Genomic DNA, 22,543 nt, shown 5'->3' on the forward strand with positions numbered 1-22,543 from the left:
AATTCTAACTTTGATCACTATTTTCCCTGATCAACAAACATCCCCGAAATTATCATTTACTCGCTTCATTCACTAAACTCATCATATGTATGACTCAACGAAAGAAAAACTGAAGTCATAGCTAGCAGATGTGCCAACTACTCCGTTTTCTGCAAAATATTTTATGAACAGGAAAAGAATTATAAACGAATTCTTGTAGGATTTTGGTTAATTAGGACAAAATTGAGAATTTTTTTTAATGAGTTTTTAAAGTTCGAACTGTTATGTTTAGTAGTAAGTGGTTTAGTGGTACTTTGAAATCAAATATACAAAATTAAGAATTTCACTAGGCATACATTTTGCTACCTTACTTATTTATAGATCTAAAAATAATCACTTGAGGGTGGGGGAAGCTAATCAACGTTCTCCATTCGTATCATCATTCGCTCGATTCGTATCATCTGCATATAGTAGAACTAAACAAGTCACTTTTGTATATACTATACAAGAGTGATTACAATATTGCATTACAGAGAAAAATGTTTTTCGGGGGAATATACAGAATATCTCAATATTATTGGAGCAAACTTCAAGAGGAGGTAAGGCCATCACAAGGATTCAGAACTACATGGCATCACGTGACATTTCCGACTATAGTCGGAAATGTCACGTGAAAGTGTTAGGTGCGAGAAGCAAAGAGACTCAAGACGAATCATCTGAAATATTTATTGGTTCTTCATAATAACATGTGCTATAGTAGATATGAGAAAATGTCACAAAAGCTATTCAATGTTTCCACTATTGCTCGGGATGCCTGCGTTACGACATCAGGCAGTGGATAGGCGACTCGCTCACATACGTCAGGATTTTATTGAATATCTTCAGAAGTACACACGATTCCTGAATTTTCATTTCGAAATCCACAGGTGTTGTATCCATGGCACTTTTCAGTGCACCCTACGGAAAGAAATTCATGCAGATTAAATCAGGAGAACGCGGTGGTCGGAAAATTGGTTAAATACGCTCAATCCATATTGCGTACATGCCATAATATAGCACTTTTGACCATAGGTTGCTATGCAAATCTAAATCCATATGTCCTCTACTTTAAGGGTTTGGGGGAAAAAAACTTATCATGAGAATGAAAGAAAGAAAAAAAGCAGAAAAAAGATTTAAACATTGAAAATTACTAATTTAATTATTCAAAAACATTTCTTGACTACATAGTTCTTATAAAATGCGATGTTTTATAATCAGAACATTTTGATTTGAACTTACAGTGAACATATTTTGAACATGAACATGAACTCTGCAGTAAACATACAGTGTCTTGATTGACTCAAAAAAAATTATCATCACACATAATTTGAATAATTACCATCTGGCGCAGTCAGATCAACTTTTCATTCCATTTCGTTTGATATTTTTTGTACATTCTTATGTATTTTTAACATGCAGACCCCGCTGATCTTATAACTGAGTGTATTATTGATTTAGATTAAATTAATTTAAAAATTAAAACTTCGTACCTTACAGAATTTTATTACAAGAACTTTTTATTATTTTAAAATTAATATTTATCTCAAGAATAGTTCTTGTACTTAGAGCTAGATGTCTTAATCGAACGTTTGAGTTGCGCGGAAGAAGTCGACGGAGAACTGAATGCAAACAGTAACAAGATTCTAAGACCCGGACGAAACTTTTAAATTTTCCGGTACATCCCTCCTCTTATGGCTTTTCTATAAAGTGTCGCTTAAACAGTATTGATATTCTAAGTGGTTTTATTATTGAGATTTGAGTTTGAATTTACGCTTAATTTCACCATTCTTAAAATTTTTCTAAATGTAAATTCTAAAAGGTCGCGAGCCTTAAACCAATTTACGAAAATTAATATCAGAACAAAAATAAAGCATGAGGATTTTCATGATTTGAGTGTTATCTCTAATTTGGTTATATTTGTGTAAAACATCACTGTCTGTTATTAATTGAGTAACAACATAGCATGTTTGTTCCGAATTCGTTTGTAATCGTTTAGTCGACAAACGAAAGGAAAGAACGCCGAAGTAGTAGCCCGGAAGTATCTCGGTGAATTCCAACTTCTAACGCCATCTATGGTTGGCCATTTAGTTTTTTTTTTTTTAAAAATAATACAGCAAACCTTGATGTAACAGAAATAAGCAGCTTGTAAAGTTCAAGGTAAAAATTTTTTTTAGAAGTGAAACTGAAGGAAATAATAAGCGCGAACTGTGATAGAGAGATAATATTGAAATATCTGAACAATGTTTTACACTAAGAATAAGAACGAATAGAATTGATAATAATTTTTTCTGATTTATCTTATTGATGGTGTATCTGTATGATTAGTTTTATCTTTTTGGTATGAGATTTTTAATGTGCTTGTTGGTTACCTTTTCTAAGATAGTATGTTTTTATTATTACTGTTATTTCTTCGATCGAGATGAGTTTGTCATGTTGTCAATCTATGTTGCATGTATTTTGATTAAAGGCAGTTTTATTAATTCGTGAATCTCCATGCAATATTCTCTCCGTGCCCTGACCAACAGGACTAAAATCAACTTTAAAAAATTAAAATTCGAGATTTTTGTATAATAAGCAACAAATTGCAAAGAATTTTGTATATCAGTTTTCTGTAATAAAATATTTTTGGGAGTTTTTTATGTGATTAATCATGATTATAATTAAAATCGGTAAAAATATACTGAAATTGGCGACTTATGTTTGGCGCCATTTCTGCTTGCTCGGAACACAGTGGTAACAGGAATGGCAGCCAGAAAATAATCATATTTCAATAAAACATCGGAAAATTTCAACAAAACATTGGCCAAAACTTTATAAAATTGCAATGAACTCAACGTAAGCAAAATTAATTAACCCATTAAAATGCATTTTGAATCGAAGCAAAAATTAATGGAGTAAGCAAGTCAATCACTGCTTTTTTTCCATCGTTATTCAAATCGTACATAAACTTAAGATTTATCTTATTTACTGAAGTCATTTTTAGGACCAGTAGCAAAAGTAACCTTACCAGTCGGTACCCAATGTGGAACTACCGTACCTCTGAAATTACGTATACCATTGAACATTTAAAAATAACGCTAAAATCTGAACCAATCAAAATCACGATAGGGTTTCAACATCGCCCATCTTGGTGATCAACCACGATCACAACTTGGCGAGAATCAAGGGGCACCTTCAAATAACCCTTAAAATCAACTGATTTTTAGAAAAATAAATAAATTGAGCCTTGGTAGTTGACCTGATTTTCTTAATAAGAGATCTTAAAAGAAACGTCTTGAAGAATCAAAGGATTTAGATTTTCGTCCCAGCATTTTTTTTTTATTTTAATTAATAATGGTAGTAAAAGTTAATCTTAGTTAAAAATTAAAAATTTTTTTCATAATATAAATAAGTTTTCAATATATTTTTTAATTTTTAGTTAAAAATTGCATTTTTATAATTTTTTTTATTATATAAGTTATTTCATATCAAAATGTTGTATGTTTTTTTTTTTTTACTTCTAATTTCTTACAGAAATAAATGTCTTCGAGAAATAAAGCTCGTAAATCCACTGGCCCTAGAGCTACATCAACACCTCAACTGAATTCCACTAATAGAGTAAGTAAAATATATTTAGGTATTACTGAATTAAAAGTTTAATTTTAGTTTAAATGAATTTTCGCTTTCAGCTTTTACAAAATATGTTTACACGTAATCAACATTTTTTTCTGTTTTTAAAATTTATATTCTTAAATATTTATTCTCTGAGACTTTTTGCATTTAAAAATACTCCTACATATAATAATTTTTATATTAATATTATATACAGTCGAACTCGTTTATAACGAGAACTTTGATTTACCAAGGGAAACGAGAATATTCGGTTGGATCAATGTTAAGTCTATGGAACAGAAGTCGCTTTTAACGAGCAAGACCCGGTTTTAGCGAGCAATATTTTTCTGTCTTGCGATCTTTTTTCTCATCTTTCTAGTCTTTCTGTCTTATCTTTTTTTCAAAAAGATAAGAAATGCGCGGGGAGTTAGTTGTCATTAAATTAAGAAAAGTATTTAATTAAATTAATTAATGTAATTAAAGTAAGTAATCATTAATTAAATTTTAAGTAAACTCAATAATTTGACCTCCTAAGCCCCCCCCCACCCTCTTCTGGTTGCACGCCTGCCTTAAGGACCTGTTTATTACGAGCACCCGGATTTAACGAGTACATGTTACCGTCCCTTTGTGCTCGTTATAAACGAGTTCGACTGTAGTTATATTTCATTTTAGTTTCCTGCATGTTTTAAGTATGAAATGTTTCAAATAATTTGTATGATTAAATGAATTCTTAATATACTTTTTTGTCTAAAACTCTCTGAATTTAGATTGTTAGTATCTACACTATGTGCTAAGTAAATCATTTTAGAATAGATTATTGTTGACCAAGTCAAGATGGTGGAGGCTCCAGAATTTTGCGATTAATTGTATGACAATAGCATTATGGTCATGATTATGCACTGGGTGCCTTTACTTCCCAGACAAGCTGGTACTTGTGCATTTGAATCTGTGTCAGCCTCAAGTTACCCTTTAAAATTGAACTTCAGTACGAAATATATTGTTTTGTAAAATAAGTTTAGACCAAAGTAGAGGAAATTCTTCATTCAGTTGCTAGTCAATTCTAGATTGAGGAAGTGTGCAAAATTTCTGTAAGGATGATCAAATAATTTTTAAAAAATCATGAGCATTGATTTAAAAAAATAAGGTTTAAGGCAAATAACTTTTTGCTACATGTCATGATAAAAAAGGATTATTTGTCACGAGGAAAATATTATTTGTAATGGTCAGGTATGCATTAACAAAAGTGTAATTGCTGTTTGTTTCAAATTTGTCACAGAAAACTTTTTAGTACTACTATCAAAACATCCTTATTTTACCTCACTGTCAGCAATTTTTAACATCATCAAAAAGTTTCTTTATTATTCATTACTTAATTTTTAAAAAAAATATGTTGAAATTCGCCATTTATATCCCTTTATCATTAAGGCAAGGGGTAATGTGAAGAGTTCTCTGCTTCTCACAGCTGTACTTTCACCATGATTATGTCCATTGTACTTGACTTTCAGTCATCAAGAATTGAACGGACAACAATTAATTTTCTGTCTTAAAGGAAAGCACTGTTTTCTGCATTCAGTTGATGCCTTTGCTGTTACGTATCAATTTCTATCGTCACAGGATTCTAAACATAAAGAAATCTTAGGGAGTTCTGATTAAGTAAAATTGGGATTTAGATTGGGATTGACAATTTAAATCAAAATGTAAAAATAGATAGACTAAAATTTGCAACAAAAAAAACTTTTTTTTTATTTGCATGAAGCAAATCAATTTGCTACCCATCCCTGCAGTTACTTAAACAAGAAAAGAATGCAAAATCAATTTCTTGTTTTAAAATGAAAATGTAAACAAGCAGCAGATTGTCACCAATGAGTTTTAAATAAAATTATTTCATTAGTTAAATCAATTGGATAAAGTCTTGTAATAAAGTAAATAAAAATATAAATGAAATGCCTGTAAAGGAAAAATTTGTGTTAACTTCCCTTCCCTCCAGTGGGGGGGAGTCATAGGTGTCATGACTCTCCCCAAAATTGAGAAAAAATTAAAAGTGATAATTTTTTTAACAGTTTACAAAAGAAATAAAATATTTAAAAAATTATTTAAGAGGGCATAAGGGGGAATCTGAGTCTATGACCCCCCCAGGAAATATTTCTGGATCCGCCCCTGCTTCCCTCCTATTTTATTGTAAAAACAAACCCTTTGCAACATGTTTTATGATTTAAATTTTACCTCTGTAAGCACGTACCAATGATTTCATTAATTTACTATTAAAAAACTACCGCTCCTTAGAAAAGTATAATATTTTTTTTTTCCTTTCACAAAATGCATATTTTTACGGATATTTTTTTTTTTAAAATTTAATTTCCATTTATCCCATTTATGTTGTTTTATTTATATTCATTACTTTTTAGAAGAGTTATTTTGCAAAACATTTACAGTCGAACCCCGCTATAGTGAACCGTCTGCAGACTCAGAAATGTGTCCACTATAACCGATGGTTCACTATATCCAAATTTTTTGAGGAATATTTTTTGCATAAAGCAGTTGAATGATTGAAAATTGGCTTTGCAATTATACATAAGTTATTTAAAAAATTATTAACTAATTAACAGATAATAAAGCAAAAATTGATGGAAAAAGTAATTACGTCGCTAAATATTAGTTTTATTTTCACTTTTTATGAAAAAAAATTGTGATTTTTGATTGAACACAATTTGATTTTAAATAGAGTTCATCAATTTTCTTATCTACAATGTGCAAAGAATGCAAGATTTTTACATTTTGAACAAGATTTCGAACCATCTTAACAAAGCATCTTCTACGTTTTCTCTTTCAGCTCCACGCAGTTTTTTCAACGAAGCCATGTTTTTGTCGTATGCCGCAAGAATTGCACTTCGATTTTTCCAAATGTTTGAAACTGTAGATTTTGACAAGGAAAATTCCTTACTCTGTGTCAATTGATTGGTTCCATCTTCAATACGCTTTACAATTTTAACTTTGTCCTCTATCGAAAACGCTTTTCTCTTTAGAAAATTTGCCATTTTCACTGCTTTTGAAATAAAAATCTTGTCTCACATAGATAATGTAAGAATATGAAGAGAGCAGCTGTAGAATGAGCTAAATTGTTCCCCTTCTTGATTGTCAAGGGGTGATTTGTAAAGAATATGGTTTGAACAGATAAGAAAATTCCAAAAATTCAGCAGGTGGCCAAGTTAACTAGTTGTAGAGCAAGTTTGGGGAAAAGAGACAAAGCGAGGCTTGTCAGGGAGAGGGGAGTATAAGATAAATGATCTGTTTGACATTTATTACAGTATAGTTAAAAGTGATAAGCATAAAGGAGAGTAATATGACACATTTTATAGGAATGCATTCATTTTCAGTCCCAACACCTGCAAGTTTAAAGATGGAAAACTAAAAAAGATATTTAAAGAAATGAAATTTGAGTCCACTATAACCGAGTTTCCAAGTTCTAAGCTGTTCACTATAAGCGTTAAAAATAACAATCTTTAAATAGGAATACGGACGGGACCTCTAAAAAAGTTCACTACATCCGAGTGTTCACTATATCCCAGGTTCACTATAGCGGGGTTCGACTGTATTAATGTTTAATATGAAATTGAGATAGTGTGGGCTGCATATATTAAATTGCCTTTTCATTTAATTTTAGACTTTGAGGCAAAGAGCATCTACTCAAGTAACCAACAGCTCCCCTACACAAGGAGAATCCTCTGATTCTGATGTGAGTTTTAACTTTAAATTGTTTAAAGTTATTGTAGTGTAAAGTATTTCATTGACATTGTTATTGTATGATACTTTTACTTTAAATTTAATAGTTATTTGATTTCATTGAATGTACTAATTTATAAAGAGTACAAGATTGTATAAATAATACCTGTGTAAAATCATTTCAGTCATTTTCTTCAAAACCAAAAAATGGAAACCTCCTTGTAAATAAAAATGTTGTGATAATAAACTGTGACACAATTTTTTTAAATTACATATGCTTAGAAAATTAGTTTAAACTTTTTTGTAAAATTACGTTTTATTTGTTTTAATTCACATTAAATGTGCATTCGTTACAATATGTAATGATTTGTTGTCAGTTTGGTATAATTTGTTCTTAAGTGTCTCATGATATTTAAACAATATCAAAAGGAGGTTATTTCAATTAAGAACCTCAATAAAATCGCGACATATTTGATAAATAGTTTAAGTTTTACATTGTTGGCGAAAAATCATGTTTAGTGCCATTTTATAGTATTGCCTGAAAGGGATCGCAGGATTCTACATAACTATCATACTAAGTTTATTTTACATTTACTAAGTTTTACATTTACTTAGTTTATATTTACTTAGATACATTTACTAATTTTTCCCCCCTCATATAAATTGATTCTTGGTCACTGTAAAAAGGTTTCCTTCTTAAGCATATTTACTATTTATGTAAACGCTTTTGAAAATTTAGGCTTTTTTTATTGTTTCATTAAGCCTACCCAAATAATCAAGCATCTGGCCAATATTTCTTTCATTTCCTAGAAAAGAACCCATTTTCTAATGGCATGCCGAAATCCAGCTCATACTATATTTAAACTAAAACCTTTGCGGTAATTAGCTCCTATTCATTGAAATTATATTTCGAGAAAAGTATAAAATCCCTTCATTGCTTATGTATTAAGTTTTTTTAAAATTTATTTTACAATTTGAATATTAATTGGCCAATCCATTTTGTAACTTTCTTTACACCATTAAGGAATGTCATATGTAATCACTTAAAGAAAAAATTTAAGCAAATCTAATAATTTTTGTGAAAAGAAGTCTTAGATATTATTTACTTACTCCAATTTGTAGCAACTGTCATAATTAAAGAAAAAAAAAAGAAAAAACTATGTGTTGTGAATGTAGCACAATATGTTACAACCATAATAGTTAGTTTTGAATTTTTAAAATTCACAATTTCAAAAATTTTTAAGAATTGGAGTAAATGTGAATAACACCAAGATTTATTTTCCCAAAAATTATTAAAACTGCTTGATGTTTTGAATTTTTCTCAATTTAATGACTAATTTGAAAATTATTAGACTGCTCATAGTTTTTAACTGACTTATATCAGGGATCTGTCCAGGCCGAATTTACTACCGTTTAGCGGTACCTTCACAAGTTCAACTTAAGGAAAAACGGTAGTTTCACAAATTCAATTTTAGGAAAAACGGTAGTTTCACAAAATACTTTTTCTTAAAATTTCATTTTTGTATCCCTTAAGAAACGATAAATCCATATTTTTGTGTAGATTTCTTAATATAATTTTTAATTTTTTACAAATTACGTCTAAATTTTCACAAAATAGGTACCTGTCAGGAAAACCTAGACAGACCCCTGTATATGCTTTTTGTTCATCTTGATCACTTGATTTAAATAATAAGCAGGATTTATATACTACAGGAAAAATCTGAAAATCTAAAAAAATTTGAAATTCACTTAAAAAAAAAAAATCAAGGAAATCTCGAGGAAAATTGAAAGTTGCCTAAAACTGGAAGGAAGAAAAAAACTGAATATAATATTTTCAAGCTTTTTTTTTTTTGTTTTTCTTTTTCTATGAAATATTAAAAACATAAAAAATCTTCTGAAATTTTAGGGGGAAAAAAACAGATACTATATTTGTTTGTATGGTTGTAGAAATTCTTAAAGGGATAATAATGATTTTGTAACTTTAATTTTTTCATTCTTTAAGGTTTTATTCATTAATTTTCTCCACAATGTTATTATTGTGTGTTTTTAACTGATGTGTTGTGTTATTGTTTATATTGAAAATGTTGCATTTGAGAGATGGAATTTATTTCCTAAAATCTAAGTGAAACCTGCTGTGTAAATCTCATTTGGTTCAAGTTAATTTAAAGTTTTACTCCCAGGGCAGGTTATTAACACTGACTTATTTAATTTTTAATATTCAAATTGCTTTGTTTATTTAAATACAGTTGAACCTGTTTATCTCGAACCTCTTTATCTCGAAAACCTCTATATCTCGAAATTTTTAAAATTCCTTACATTTACTGTCTAACATCAATGTATTTTCTATGTTTATGTCGAATTTTTTTTTTCAAAACCTCCGTTTCACGAATTTTTAATAATAAAGCACAAATGTCAAAACTTTCCTTATCAGTAGAACTCGTAGACAGAGATGAATTTCGTAAATCCTCAGGAATTAGGGATGAACAGGTTGGGGGTGTTTCTTTGAATTTCAATCACTATCCCTGCACTTCCTTAACTAGAAAGGAATTCAATGATTCTGGTAATAAGTGAGGGGTTAATGAGTAGTGACCACCAGGGGTTAGCTTTTCAACATATATACGAAAGCTAAAAATAGAAATTCATTTTGACCTCAAAATTGCAACCAATGGATCAAAGGATAATTAAGTGTTTTAAAGTGAACTATAGAAAACGATCTATGAGGAATTTGCAATCTTTCTAACCTCAAAAGAATAATAGTAAGAAATAAGATTATGAGTCAAAAATCTTGTAAAATTATTTTCAGTGTTAAATGTATGTTAAAAAACTGTTATGTGGTATAATTAATTTAAAGAAATATCTATATTTTTCTACTAAAAACAAAGCACTTTTAATAGAATTGTTAAATTAAATTTAATTTTTTTATAGTACCTGTATAACTCGAAACCTCTTTATCTCGAATTTTTCGCTTTTCCTATGAGATTCGAGATAAACAGGTTCGACTGTATTTTGTTTAGAGATGCTTAATTATAAATTTTTATTTATTTTAGGAGCCCACTCAACGACTTAGAAGTAAGACTCAGAATTCTACAATCCAGAGCACCCCAGGTCCGTCTGGGTTATCCTCACGGCCAAGCACTTCAAGAGCTGCTGCAGACTCAAATGTAATAGTTGAATAAGATATCCATTTTAATAATTATTATTTTTGAAGATGTTAATGAAAAAGATATTTTACAATTTGTTATGAAAATGTTTAATGCATTGCATTTAATAATTAAGCAATCTTATTCAAAGCTGCCAACTATTACAATTTATCCGTAATTATTATGTTTTCATAGTAAAAAATACGGTCTTATGGTTGGGCAATGAAAATGACGATTTGTTTGAATTTTCATGATAATCAATTATCTCCAACAAGTTATTCTAAAACTTAATCTTCTCTCAGAAAAGCTAACGAACGTCAACTCAAATCTGAGAACAAGGTTCAAATGCCGGAAGATAAAAAGGCTATAAAAGCTAGTTCTATTTTAACCAAAAACTATATCGTTGATTACAAGTCATCAATTTAATTAAACATTTTTATGTGAAATTTTTTTGTATAAATTATAAAAATCTACTTGAATAATGTTTTCTTTTTGAATTGAAATATTGTTTTAAATTCAAAATAGTAATTATTTAGTGTCAACAAAGTAAGGTACTTAGTTAAAGATTATGTATTAAATTATTTTTAAAACATATGTTTTAAAACAAAATATAACGCACATGTGTTAACAAAAATTTGTGTTTAAGTTCTTATTATAAAATGTTACAAAGTGCTTATTTTTAAGTTCAACATGAAAAGTGAGAACTCTTAGTATTTATAATGTTGATATGTAAGTTTCTGTTTGCCAAGTAATTGTAAATTTTTGCTATAATAAATGTAAAGAATATTTTCTCTTTGTTTTTATTGTTAATTAATGTTAAATCTTTATTTTAATTATATATTTATTCTTTAAATATAGATTAATGATCAGTCAACATTAAGATTGTCTAATGGAAGGCATCGAAACTCAACTTCTGAATCAGATACTACTTCAGATTCTGATGAAGTAAGGTTTTTTTACTTATTCTGTCAGATAGAAGCTACAAAAATTTTCAACTGAGTAATTTGTTAATTTATGATTCTTTTTTCATTTAATTCTGTATTCAGAAACTAAACCACAACGGATTTTGCAGAATTAAACATCCTCCTTTGTTTTAGTTTTGTTGCTTTCTTTTATTAAATGTAGGTTTCATTACCATGATCTTTCACAACGAACTTTCTCAGTTTTTTCTTTCCCAAATTTTACATTCATGATATATTTATTCATCACGCTGTATAATCAGTCTTCCCAGAGTTATAGCATAGAGTTCTTAAGATATAGCACTGCATAGTCAATTACGTCTCATTAATTTAAGAAATATTAACTGGGATGGATTGGCTCACAGAGATGCATCCCTGTGCACCTTCTCAACTGGCGCCCTCTTTTGGTTGAAAGAAAAAGCAATTGATATAATTTATTGATATGAATACAGTAGAGCACCGATTATCCAAACTGCTCGGGACCGAACGTGGTTCGGATAATTGGAAAGTTGTTAAAAATCTAGTTTAAATGATTATTATTTATGCGCTAACTACCCATCTCACTTTTCGCATTCTTGGAAGATAATTTTCTGTTGAAGAGGACTAAAGAGGTACGTAGGTTTAACTGTATAACAATAATGTATGTATGGCTACTGTAAGAAAACTGCTAAAAAAGGATGCAAATTTAATATGGTCATCAAATGTAGTGGATATTATTTATTCTTCCAAATTTAGAAAAATTGTTGATAAGTTAAAAAGTATTCTAAGCTTGAAGGGGAAAAATAACGAATTCGGACATAGTTCGGATAATTGGACGTTCGGATAATCAGCGCTCTACTGTATTAACTTAGGAAATATTGATTGAGATGGATTGTCAGAGATGCATCCCTGTGCACCTTCTCAACTAGCTTCTCTTTTGGTTGAAAAAATAACAATTGATATTAATTTATTAATATGAATATTCGGTTTTAAGAAAAAAATATATAAATGAATAGTTAGTAAGAAAATTTATTATATCTTTTTCTGCATAGTTTGTTACTGTTCCCTCAGGAAAAGTTTTTTTTAAAATTCTTTCTGACCACAATGAGAGGGCTAGATGGTCTAAGGTCACAGCATAACCACTTGTAAATTCCTAGAAACTAACATCCATCCTACCTGTTTTATGCAATAATCCTGGTCTATACTTTTGACTGTTGGTTTCAGAAGCTTTCGCTGGCTGCACATCAACACTCGGCGAGCTGCAGATTGTGCACTTCTAATCTAAATATAGATTTTTTACTAGTCTTATTACTTATTCTTGAATGTAACTAAAACTAAGTATTACATATAAACAAACCTCAAATATAAAGCTGATAAAAATATTTTATTTATTATAATCAGTTAAAATACAAAAAAAAAACAGAATTTCCGTTGAAATTGTAGTGATAACATTTTTTTTTTAATAATTTAAAAATTTCTAATTTTAAAAGCATCCCTGCTACAGAGGATCAAAATTGCAATGGCATGTCTTCAGAACATCCTCAGGGATGTTTTGCAGACTGTCACCAGTAGCGCATTGTGCAGCTCTAGTGTGACATAAATAAAGTATCTACCTACCTAATTTTTAAATTTCTTATCATTTTTTTGTTGTAAATTTTATTGTATGTTATTTAAAATACATCTTGTATGGAATTGGTATTTTCTACTATTAAAAACAGGGTGGCCACCCACCTTGAAAACCTGGAATTATCAGGGAATTTTTTTATACTAGAAAAAACCTGGAAATATCAGGGAAATGTGGATAAAAACCTGGAAAAATCAGGGAATTTTAAAGAAAGCTGGCAATTTTTCTTTGATTTTTTTTAATTTCACTAATTTAAATTAACTTTACTAATTAACTTTTGACTGCTATGGGAATTTAGGAAAGATTCTGGTGGAGGTGGAGAAAGGGATTAGGATATTAGCTTCTGTTTTTAAATTCTGTCCTTGGGCTGAATCCATTTATGGCTTAAGTTTGTTCCGATGCTTTGGTGGTAATTGTTTTTCTCTATTTTGACAAAATGTTTTTGTATTTCTTAACTTTATAAAATTCTCCAAAAATTTGTTGGTTATAATTTTATGATAATAGATTTTATATCGCACTCTTTTTCTGAAAGCTTTTCTACTCCCTTTCAAAGAAATCTGTGAATTATTTTTTCTGAGCAAACCAACCAATCACACATTTTTTTACAATCGCTAGCAGCAATGTTTGTCGACAAATCGTTACAATTGTTGCATTAATGCTAATTCTTTCTATTTCATTTTAACCTCTTATAACATATTTTAATTTTTAAAAAAGGGTTTTTTTTAAGAACCAACTATATATTAATATTTAATTTTACTCCTTTGTTGGCCAATATATGATTTTTGATTCAAAATTTTCTTCCAAAACATTAAAAAATAAATAAAAAATCTTGCTTTTNATTGTTGCATTAATGCTAATTTTTATATAACACATTTTTGAAAAATTTTTTTTTTAAGAACCAACTATATATTAATATTTAATTTTACTCTTTTGTTGGCCAATATATGATTTTTGATTCAAAATTTTCTGCCAAAACATTAAAAAATAAATAAATAATCTTTTTTTTTCAAGATGATATGTTAAAAAAATACTATTTTGAATAAAATATTTTATAATATAGACACTTTTCTTGTACACATCCTATACTTTATAAGAAAAAAGAAGCAAAAACCTGGACATTTTAAGATTTTTATCTGGAAAACCTGGAAGAATCAGGGAAATTTGAAATCTGGTTTGAGTAGCCACCCTGTAAGAATTTAGATTTTAAGAATGTGTACTCAACTACATATCTTACTCAAAAATAAAATTTTTTTTTTTTTACAGTCAAGTTCATTTAATTTTAATCACAAATGAAAATTATTGCAGTTCAGATAAATTTGTAGTTTGTTGTGCTATTTGGTTTTTGTATTTAATTTTCTTTGATTGTATAAAATAACCTTGAGTTTTCCAAGTATTGATTAACATTTTCTTTTGAAAAACTATCGTGAATGTTTTGTAAAAAATATATTGCTCAGTATTAGTGTCCTTAGATTTATCTGTAGCGTGATATATATATATATATAAACCTGGAANAAATATATATATATATATATATATATATTTGATAATGAAATGTGTGTGTAAATATTGTGTATTTTTAAAATATTATTTTTTCTTTATATAAAAATAAATCTTTTTTGTTAAAGGCACCTGGTCGAATCAAAGCAACTCAAGAAAAGAATAACCCTTCAAAAAGGAGGAAAATAACAAGAAAAAAAAATCATTCAGATTCTGAGGAGGTTCGCCATTATATAAATATTAAAAAAAAATTATCAAAATAAAAGGATATACTAATTTCGTATTTATTTTAAAGATGCTTTCATTAAACTGCATGTTTTCCTTTTTTATATAATTTCAATTTTTTTTCATGCACGAAATTTGATGAAATGTTTCTAAATTCATCAATAATTTAATTATAGTGAAACCTCCAGTAAAGACCACCTCTATGTAGCCACTTCCTCTATTTACGATCACTTTTAAGTGGCACATAATTTTTGTCATGGACTTAGTGTTGAGGAAAACCTTTAGGAAAGACCACTAAAACCTCTCCCAACGACCGTCAAAACCTCTGCACCAAATGTGGAAAAGGTCAAATAAGGAAATACCAAAAACAAAAAAAAACATACTATGTCTGAAGTAGCCCCTAGCCATTTACCTGGAGTGATGGTAATGAGGTATCTTCCTCTTCTTCCTTATCCCCAAAATTAGCACGGCTAAACAATGTCCATGAAATTCATGACCCGGAGAAAGTCGGCCCCCAAAAGTGGGTTATTAGGAATGTTCCTTTTGTCCAGACCAAGACAGTCCAGGATATGTTGGGGAGAAGCCTGCATGTTGTGGCACCTGTGGCAGTTTGGGTAGATTTTAATACTACCCTCGAAAGAAAGGGACTCAAGGTGGCCGTTGATAAGCCTGGTAAGTGCCATCTGGTCCTTGCGGTTGCACCGAATGTTGAGTGCACCTCCTAGACGGGTGCTCTGGTACCAGTGATGTTTTTGGGGGGTACGAGCCGGGAAACATGGTAATGAGGTATAACTATTTCAAGTAGTGGTGTGGCGTCACTGGTTAGGACAAGGTTTGGCTCGGGTCCGCAAGAGAAAGTCTTTTTCTTTGGTCTATTATGATACCCCTAGAGGGAAGAGAAGCTACCCTGCCTGAAATGCACTATTCTTATTTCCATAACAACAGACCGCCTCAGACTTTGTGTATGTGTGTGGGAGGGGTTCTTAATGTAGACGAACTATAGATTAAAATATGTTCAAGACATTTGTGTGTATTTAGAGAGCTCTTATTGACGATCTCTGAAAAAGATGTATAACCTCATGTTGCAGTTAAAGTGCATTAAAGACTATGCTTTCTTAGTTAAATGTTCTCAGTTATGACTTAGTTATGACTTAGTTAAATTTTAAAAAAAACAACAACTTTATTTTTAAAAAAACTAAGAATCAAAAACAAAAAAACCTCTCTCTCTTTATTTTTAAGAAAACTAATTTTAATATTATTGAATTATTTGCAAACAGAAACAAAAAAAAAAACATAAGAAAATGTTTAGGAGAGACCAACAAAACCTCTCCCAGTGAACGGACCCTTAAGAACGGCTCTGGCTGTACTGCTGTATAGCTCTGGCTGTATAGCTGACTTTATGCAACATAACTGGAAGTAAATGATGGTTCTAATCTGGTCATGTGACAGTTCCATTTCTGACACCTTGAACTTGATGATAACAATATATATATTTTGAACACATTTCACAACACAGAATTTTAAAGCGTCTTTCTTTCAAATCACAAAATTTGTTTAACAATATACTGGAATTTTAAACATATTAAAATTGCAGTCTGGTTTATGTAAGAGTACTAATTTCCAAATTCTTTAATATATCAATTCTAAATATGTGGGTCCCGCAGTGGACTGATCGTTAAGACACGGTTCCCAGCAGATCACCGAAGTCAAGCATCACTGGCTACGGTCAGTGTGCGGGTGGGTGACCACTTGGATCAGTCTGCGTAGGGACCGAGGGTGTGCGGTATTGGTCCTCGTTAAACTGTGCTACCGTAAAGTGCTCGACTTCGCGCGCAGGTCGTCGGGCTACCGAAGCGGGGGTGCCATCCCTTCCGCAGAGGATCAAAATTGTGATGGCATGTCTTCGGATCATCCTCCGGGATGTTTCCCAGACCGTCGCCAATAGCCCATTGTGCAGCTCTAGTGCGACGTAAAGTAACAACAATCTAAATATGTGGAAACTAAAAGCAACAGTTCAAAAAAAATTTTATTAAATTTTTTTAAAAATCACATCAATTTAGTGTCTTTTTATATTTAATGGAAAAAAGTATTAAAAAAAAAACGTAATTTTTTAAATCTAACGAAAAACTATTCAATTTACTGTTAAAAATAGTATACTAATCTTAAAATTAAATACCGTTAAGCATGAGTATATTAACTGTGTCTTAAATAATGAAATAAAGATTTTGAAATTTTGTATTAAACTGAAATAAATAATATGAAAGTATTTTTTTTTTAAAATTATAATAATTAATTTGAAATACCTAACCTTTTGTTACTGTATTAGCTGGTTAAATTTGTTTAAATTTAAGCGATTCTTATAACAATTGTTGCTATGCAAATGTATTGGTCATTTTTAGTTTCTTCCATTTTATCTAATTTCTTCCACGCAAAATCTATACCCTGATTGTGTGTAAGAATATATAAATTGTAACTTTTAATACATTTATTGCAGGATTTTTCACCAAGTCCTTCTAGCAGAACAACTTTAAAGTCTAGAAATGTGTCTAGTTCAGTAAGTTGAAGTCTCAAAACTTTCTTTGTTTATTGTTCTTTTTGTTACTTCTTTGTTTATTATTATTGTTATAATTTTAAAACAAAACATTAAAGTTATACATTGTGAATGGACTTGTATCTAACTATGAATTAATGAAAGCTGTGGACTGAATATTTGTTATTCAGTATTCAGCCATTGAATTGTTGGGAATTAAATTTAGATTGTCATACATAAAAGTCCTGTTATATTGATAATTTTTGACAATAAAGTTGATTAATTTAAAGCAATATTAAGCCTCGCGTAATATCTAATGCAAAATAATGATCAAATAATTTATTTAAATTTGTTAAATCAAGATATTTTACAGATATTTTGCATTATTATAATAATAAATAATTATCACAAATTTTAAATCTGAAAAAAAAAAAGCTTAAAAATTTCTTGTAAAATGCCAATTCAGCTGATATTTTAATTTACTTCTTACACATTACTGTTTCATTTGGTAAAACAGTTTGTTATTTAACAGTTTATTTATTTTAGACCTAATTATGCAAAAATCGACGCTATATGACGCCAGTCTCATACTTTCAAGAGTTTTTTTTTGTGTGTGTGTTCAGAATTATGTTTTAATAGAGTCAGACTGAACAACAACCCATTATTTTAAACTTAGTCTGTAATATTTTCTTATTTCATTTCTTATCATGAGACTGCATTTGATAAATTAATCGCACATAGGGATTATTAACAGTTTTTATGTCATACTGTAAAATAATAATGTCAATACCTTCGACCAGAAATTATTGCCAATTCTTCTAATTTATAACAATTAAAAAAATTAATAAAGTTGTTGAAAAACTCCATGAATAATTCATTTCATATTGTTGTGTTAAATTGTATTGATGCAAACTTTTGCCCTGTTAATCCTTCTTCTGGCACAATTGAGAAGAAATAAGCCTTTTAAATATAAATCATTTTTGTGTGTTAATGTTAAGTTATTTTTTGAGTGATTAAACATTTCAATTGTCAAAAAAATAACTGCTTTACAAACAGATTTTATCTAAGTATCATGCTCTGCTTTTAAAAAAAGTTGCATTTTTACAAGGAACCTATTTGATATACAACATTATCAAAATGAGACTGAATTTATTGAAGGGTTTTATTATGTTAACCCACTTATTAATTCTAAAATTTTTAAGCTGCGATTATATACACGTTAAGTATTCAATATAAATATTTACAAATATATTATTTTGCATATTTTTTTAGCTTTATTATTTTTCAAAAATGCACATTTCTGTTTTTACCTTTTTTTAATACATTTATATTCAATGCTTTTATTTGTTTCTTCTTTCAGCTTAATAAATCAGTTTCTTCTAACAAATCATTGCAGTCTAGAGATATGTGTAGTTTGGTGAGTATTTGGATTTTTTTTTATTATCTAATTTTAACATGATTTTTATTCATATTTATAGTAAAATATGAAGCTTTTCTTGTGATTAAAAGGGTTGCAAGAACATCAGAAATATTTAGCAACAGTTGGACACATTCAAGGGAGGAAGAGTGCAGTGTAGATTCGATATAACTGAATAACGAGTTTAGAGCATTTAAAGTGAATGTAAAGTATAGCTAAAATGGATGCACCCAGAACAGAGCAACACTCAGTCATAAAATTTTTAGTGGCAAAAAGTGAGCATAATGTGGAGATATGATTAACACTGTTTAGGACAATCAATTGTGAACAAACAGTATGAAAGTTTTTATGAAGAGCATGCACAGGGGTTTGTTTAGAAGAAATTTGGGTCCGTTAACGGACCCTTCACAAAATATCTTTTCATAAAAACAGATCCTTCACAAAATATTTCAACTTAAAAACGGACCCTTCACAAAATGATTTTTCTTTTAATCAGACCCTTCACAAATTTGTTTATCTTCATTATTGTTTTGTTAATCGAATAAACCCTTCCCTGGAATGGGGGCGGGGGGAGAAAGACAGATGTAAATTAACTAAATTTTGTCTTCGGCAGACGCTTCTTCCTTTATTCATTCGAAATTAATATTCTGTGTTCAGCAGTATAGGCTAAATACCAAATATTTATATGTTGCATTGCTTATTTAGTAGCTACTTTTTAAAATTTAATTTTTTTAATTATAATTTTACAGTGTTGAGCATAATTGTATGTCTTTACAATTTAAAAACTCCTTGATTTTTTTTTTGCAATAACGGACCCTATTTGCACAAATTTACAAAAGCAGACCCTGGTTGAAATAATGTGACTTAACGTTTATTTTATATTCACAAGTTACGAGTAATTTTTTTCACAATTTTACAAAAACGGACCCTTCACAAAATATCTGGACAGACCCCTGATACATCAGATCTACTGTGAATTGGGGTAAGCAAGCATTGTGATCTCTGCTGATTGGTGAAGTGATTAGATTTAATCCAAATACTTGTAACATTGTAGCAGTTTGTGTACCCAGATGTTTCGAAGTGAATGTAATGGAATGATACAATCACTTTCCACCATTAGAAATTATATTGCATTCTTCTGTTTTGCCTGCATCTATCTAAGCACAGCACAACTTTACATTTATTTTAAATGTTCTCAGTTGAATTTGTTTATCGGTTACATATGCACATCTTATATTCCTATATACCACTGAATTATTTAACTATTAACCCTATTATATTTCTGATGCTTCATTTTCTTTCAAACATCTTTTTTCATTTAAATACAACATTAAATATAATATATTTATGTATTTTGCCTATTAAGTATTTTTTTTTTCAGAAGTGATAACATTTAGAATTTCTTTGACTTTTTAATTAATTCTTAGATTTAACACATATTAAACTGAGATGGGCACAGTAGGCCTTGGCCCTCTTAGGGCTGTCGCGCCACTGAGAGAGAGAGTTTAACACATATTAAGTACTTTTCGAAAAAATTTGTTTTGTGTATTTTCATGAAATTTTGAAATAAATTTGTGTTTTAAAAAGCAGTTCCTTAACTATACACAATCAGATGAGATCTACGACTAACTCGGCTAAATAATTATGAAAATGTAATTATGTGAGCATTTTTATAAATTTGTTGGTATGTTACACTTTCAGTAGTTCACAAGGTTTTGTTTTAACCATACATTTTACAATTATTTTTATACCATATATTGGCATATGGATTTATTATAAACATGTCATGGTCTGACTTTTGCAAATTCCTTTCATAAATTATAAAATTGTTTTAGTTTTTCATACTTTTAAAAAAGTTAAGTCAGATGAATATAAACTATGTTATCATTAATTATTTTAGATGCATCTTATGTATTGTGAATTTGAACTTCGGAAAATTATATGTAGTTACCTTAGCCTGAATTAGCCTTAGTTAATTAGATTAGTTACCAATTTGTTTTCTGTTAGAAATTAAACTACTTACTTTTCTGATGTGTATAAGTTTGTACGCATTTTATAGATTTTATCGTTTCAATCTTTTCTTAATTTAAATTTTGTTTAAACAGTTGATTCATTAATTAAAAAGGGAGGAAAATGATTATATTTCATTTATTTATTTTTAGGTAAATAAATGTGTTTATTACCTCTTGGTTGCTGATCAAAAGAAATATGCGATAAAGCAAACTGGTCAGTAGTTACCTCTCTATTATTAATTTTATTGTTTCTTTAATGTTACAGTCAAATTTTTTGTCCAGTCCGAACAAAGTTACTTTTTATTCCATGTTAATTATTCTTACTTAAACTTACTCTATGCTTAGTAATTTTAACTGTATTATTATTTTTTTTAAGGAAAGAGGATGGTTAAATTTCTTGCAGTTTAGAGAACAGAAAAAAAATAATAAAAATTATCCTATAATTTTCTTTAACAATGCCTGCACATCAGTCCAAACTTGGAAAATAAAGAAAATGTAGATTTAATTTTTATCTGATTTTTTTTATAAATATCTTTTTTCTTTTTTTTTTTGACATTTACCAGCCAAATATTTGATGAAATGAATTAGTAATTATTAATTATAATCAGTAATATGTCAAAAATAGTTAATATTTCTAACCTAAATGCCTAAAATTATCATGAAATTATTATAAACTAATCATTGAGTAAATAAAATCATTGTTATTTCTGACACAGTTACTCCCTTACTTGAAATGTTTGTAAAGTTATCCCTCAATTTGTTGGTATATGAGTAGATTATACTAAATTTTTTTAATAAAAAAAATTTTTTAAGATCAAAATGAAAATTAGTAATATGTTCATTCAAATTCTGGAACCACATTATATCTCATTAAAAAGTACCTCAATAAAAGTCATATGAATGCAGCCTCATCATACCCATCAACATTCAGGTAAAAGAAAGTAGAGTGTAAAAAAGTAAACATGAAATCAAGGACAGCACTTTTAAATTCTGATTTAAAAAAATAATGACTTTGAGCAATATAGTTTAGGCCATGGGCCTGGGAAAACCTGGAATTGTCAAGGAATTTTATTTTGATTCTAAAAAGCAGTGAATAGTTGGGGAAAATTGCATTTTTTTTATTAAAAAAAAAAACCTAAAAAAATCTTATATCATACCTGGAAAATAACCATTCTCATAATTGTCAGTAACTGTTATCAGTTATTGAGATTAGAGTTAAATAATTCTAAAATCTATTAAAATTATTTATTGTAAAAATTTCACATTTTAGTGAACCTTCTAACCTTACTGAATGATGTTTTTTTCTCCTCACAAAATCTAATATTAACATTACTAATAAAAAAATAAAAAAGAAGTTTTCTGGTGAAAATTGCAGTGTATCGATAAAATATGGTCTGGATTTTCAAATTTTCCTGATATACCTGGAAAAGACAAGGAATTTTTTTCTTGAAATTGAGTGGAAACTTAGTTCTCTCAGTCTTGAAATAATTATTCTTTCAACTAGCAATTAAAAGCATGTTTTGTAAAAAGAAATATTTTTTATAAATTTTTTTTTTCCTTTCTAGATTTACAAAAGCATGTATTTGCAGGATCTGGACGTAACTCTTATAAAGAGGTAATCCATGAAGCTAGTGTTGTTCTCAAAAAGGTATTAAATATAATTTTAAGCTCAACAATTGTGTTGTGCTGACCCTTTTATTTTAGCAGAAAGCTGTTATTTTTTAATAAATATACCTAGAATAACAAGTTGTTATACATATCCATGTTATAATCTTCAAAGACAGGTTTCTCTGCCTGAGCTTTACAGCTTATTACAAGGCCAAATGGTGTT

The 22,543-nt window shown here is 29.1% G+C and overlaps 1 protein-coding gene across 4 annotated transcripts in view; it reads left to right on the top strand.

Moving 5' to 3' along the window:
* Positions 1 to 2,110: 2,110 nt before the first annotated feature.
* The window catches only part of LOC107452970 (non-structural maintenance of chromosomes element 3 homolog), a 28,673-nt gene continuing 8,240 nt past the window's right edge, over positions 2,111 to 22,543 (top strand). Inside the window, exons 1-10 of one of the 4 annotated variants that reach the window (XM_043053696.2) lie at positions 2,111 to 2,175; positions 3,532 to 3,615; positions 7,271 to 7,342; positions 10,377 to 10,490; positions 11,328 to 11,414; positions 14,657 to 14,749; positions 17,248 to 17,307; positions 18,644 to 18,700; positions 20,863 to 20,926; positions 22,278 to 22,360. In XM_043053696.2, the coding sequence (XP_042909630.1) occupies positions 3,538 to 3,615; positions 7,271 to 7,342; positions 10,377 to 10,490; positions 11,328 to 11,414; positions 14,657 to 14,749; positions 17,248 to 17,307; positions 18,644 to 18,700; positions 20,863 to 20,926; positions 22,278 to 22,360 (708 nt within the window). In that variant the 5' untranslated portion in view covers positions 2,111 to 2,175; positions 3,532 to 3,537. Of the gene's footprint in view, positions 2,401 to 3,531; positions 3,616 to 7,270; positions 7,343 to 10,376; positions 10,491 to 11,327; positions 11,415 to 14,656; positions 14,750 to 17,247; positions 17,308 to 18,643; positions 18,701 to 20,862; positions 20,927 to 22,277; positions 22,361 to 22,543 lie in introns of all 4 variants that reach the window. The other 3 variants (XM_043053695.2, XM_043053694.2, XM_043053697.2) reach the window with 3 other exon arrangements.

The sequence above is a fragment of the Parasteatoda tepidariorum genome, chromosome 6, assembly GCF_043381705.1.
Source record: "Parasteatoda tepidariorum isolate YZ-2023 chromosome 6, CAS_Ptep_4.0, whole genome shotgun sequence".
In the NCBI taxonomy this organism is placed as follows: Eukaryota; Metazoa; Arthropoda; class Arachnida; order Araneae; family Theridiidae; genus Parasteatoda; species Parasteatoda tepidariorum.